Source organism: Etheostoma cragini, chromosome 21 (assembly GCF_013103735.1).
Source record: "Etheostoma cragini isolate CJK2018 chromosome 21, CSU_Ecrag_1.0, whole genome shotgun sequence".
NCBI lineage: Eukaryota > Metazoa > Chordata > Actinopteri > Perciformes > Percidae > Etheostoma > Etheostoma cragini.
In genome coordinates, this window is record NC_048427.1 from 21,359,587 (window position 1) to 21,362,807 (window position 3,221).

General features: G+C 41.7%; 1 protein-coding gene across 2 annotated transcripts in view; it reads right to left on the reverse strand.

The window, feature by feature from the left end:
* si:ch211-119c20.2 (caskin-2) overlaps positions 1 to 3,221 on the reverse strand; it is a 54,608-nt gene that overhangs the window by 13,856 nt on the left and 37,531 nt on the right. For both annotated transcript variants that reach the window (XM_034859853.1, XM_034859852.1), the window contains 3 exons: positions 3,096 to 3,204; positions 2,860 to 2,954; positions 1,377 to 1,494 (listed from right to left, as the gene is read on the reverse strand). In XM_034859853.1, the coding sequence (XP_034715744.1) occupies positions 1,377 to 1,494; positions 2,860 to 2,954; positions 3,096 to 3,204 (322 nt within the window). The remainder of the gene's footprint in view (positions 1 to 1,376; positions 1,495 to 2,859; positions 2,955 to 3,095; positions 3,205 to 3,221) is intronic.

A 3,221-nucleotide genomic window follows, 5' to 3' on the forward strand; every position in this document is an offset into this window, starting at 1 on the left:
CACACACACACACACACACACACACACACACACACACACACACACACACACACAGGGCTTTAGTACTGAGCTGACACTTTGCAATCTGGCCATAGTAATCCTATTAATGTGTGTCTCTGTGTGTGTGTGTGTGTGTGTGTGTGTGTGTGTGTTATTGGACCCCTCACTGTGCTTGTCTCGCTTTTTGAATGCCAATTGCTTTACAGCTGCAAAACAAGCACGGGGATCATATTCATTTCATTCACAGGGATTAAATCTGATGATTTACAAGCATGCTGAACCCTCCAGTGCCAACATGATAGATCCTGCCTGTGTACAAGGGGGAATATTTATTCTTAGCCAAGATATAACCCTTGGGTTATGTTAGCCCCTTTAACACCGCTCTGTAGCTCCAGCCCCCAGTGTGTGAGGTCCTTTCTGGCTCTGGGACAAAGTTCTAATAGTCAGAGTATGATATAGTAAACACTTATCCTTGCTTTGATCTTAGTGGTCTTCCACTAACAAAATAGGTGACATTCTTTTTCAGATTAATAGAATCATTATTTTCTGGATGAATGGATTAGTTGGTCTCTAAAATGTCACAGAGGAGAGAAAAACAAACTAGTATATATTCACGTTTAACAAGCTGACAACACAAAAATTACTCAAACTGATTATCAAAATAGTTTTTTAATTTTGACAACTAATCAATGAATCTGTGCAGGTTTGAAGAGACCCTGTTGGCCTGGTTGACACCCAGCTGAGCCCAGGGAGAGTACGGTCAAAAACAAAAAGGCCGTAGCAAAGGGAACATTAAGACACAAGTTGCATTAATGCAGCGGTGGAAGAAGTATTCAGATCATATACTACAGTAAAAATACCATGCTGTAAAAATAGTATGTAACAGTAAAAGTCCTGCAGTGAAAATGTTACTTAAGTCACATATGTAAGTATCATCAGGACATTATAGTTAAAGTGTTAAAGAGTAAGAAGTATCCTCCCTTTGTAGAAAGAGTAAAGGAGCCAACCAGCTGTAAGTAACTAGTAACTAAAGCAGTCAGATGAATGTAGTTGAGTAACTAAAGTAACTAGTAACTAAAGTAACTAGTGACTAAAGCTGTCAGATGAATGTAGTGGAGTAAAAAGTAGAATATTTCTCTCTGAAATGTAGCGGAGTAGAAGTCAAAAGTGGCATGAAAAATGTCTACTTAGTTACATTCCACTGCTGCATTAATGTATGCAGAGCACTTTCTGTTCTAGCTTGTTAGAGGTCAACAAATGGAAAAAACTCAACTTAAGGTCTACTCACTAGCTGCAGTACTTAAGTAAACGTCCTTAGTTCCATCTCCAGTGTCTGAGTGGATGCGTATGTTGTGTGTGAGCTGCCGTTTGTCTACCTGCTCGTCTGCTGAGGACCTCCACCACGGAGGGGGGGAAGAAGCCCACGCGGTCCGTCCCACGCTGGGTGTCATGGATGTGACCCTTCCAGCGGCCGTCTGAGTGCTGTTCCACCACCTGACACCAACAAATTAGGAGCATGCTTCCGTCACTGCACACAGCATTAGCCTTGCAACCATTCACCATCACATTAGACAGGACTATGGGACATAACTGAATCACAAACAAATTATTTCATCTTAAAATTTAAAGAACCATCTGATTGTGCATCTTGCCCGGCTCACTTAGATCTATTACTTCATTTTGTTTTTAAAGGCATCGGTCTTTATTTATTTTCTAGTATCAACCTGCTCTGGCTTTTATTTTGACATGTCGTGATTCTTCTTGATTTGATTATGATTCCATTGGGTTTTTTTCTAAGTTTTGCATGCCACATGTGTGACTCCACAAGGCATGCTTTTAGAACCCTAATGAGAGAACCAATAAGCTGGAAGTGCACAGTCTATTTGATGTGAGTGTTAACTAAATGCCTGGAGAGGACAAACACAAACACGTCTATCTTCTGACAGGATAACGCACAACAACATACAAGTTCATACAGGAGTCTGGGATGTCACAAGGATGCCTCGCATAAAGATATCAAAATACACAGCCGTGAGCAATGCACAACAAAACCTGTAAGAATTAAATCCCCTTTCCAATCCATGAATATAGAGCCACTCAGCCAGCAATGGCAAAACACTTATTAATGAACTTCAATATTCAATGGAAAATAATCTCAGTGTGAAATAGCACAACATGGTGTCAACATTAAACACAGCGCTTTCAACCCGGGGATACATTTTGTTCCCACCGGGGATTTGTAGACCAGAAAAAGGGAAATCTCACAACGCTCCCGGAAAAATCACACCCTGGCGCTGTGAGCAAACACACACACAGATGTGCACACACATGAATTAGTGCAAATTGAGAGAGCGACAGCAGCAGGTTTGTGCATGTTTCTCTGCTATGGTCTCCTGCTTAGGGAACACTCAATTACCTGCAACAGCCCACACAAACACTCACTGTGTGTGTGTGTGTGTGTGTGTGTGTGTGTGTGTGTGTGTGTGTGTGTGTGTGTGTGTGTGTAAACTGGGTTCCACTGATTATTGACAGTGATCTGTAATATGCTTCATTTTGATTTACATTGATTTTAGATTTCAGTGTGTTTCTGATTTTTTCAAACTCTCCTTTAATATGGGCACTATTAACCAATGCATTACCCTTCTGACATCTATAAGGCAGCATATAAATACACAACTGCTTTTCAAACAAAGCTAACAAAGGCTAAAAATAGAAATCAAGTTCTTATTGGAGCCCCTGACAATTCAGCTGGAAGACATGAAGCAGGAGAGATTCTGCTGAGTGAACCCATGGCTTACTATAGAAGACAGCCATTAAAAAGAGAAGTTTCTTTCTCAACAAACAGACAAAAACAAGTACCATAATAAGATCTCCAGCCCTGAGGTTTAGAGCAGTGGGGTCATGGAGGTTCCAGTAGTCCTTCAGCGCTCGGACCTGCAGATTGCTGGATGCCTCTGCACAGAAACAGGAAGATACGACCACAGTATTGAATTTTAAATTGGCCCTCGCCCACTGTTACCCCTGCCTCGACCTACAATCCACAGTTCATAACCGCAAGACTGAACTATCACAACGTGTTGTTGAGGGCTGCTCACCTCTCAGCAACTGTTTGATTTCCCTGCTGGCTGTGGAGGTGGTGAACTGGTTGACGATGTCCAAAGCTGTCTGATTGTATGTGTTGCGCATGTTCACATTGATGCCCGCCTAGAAAACGAACACAC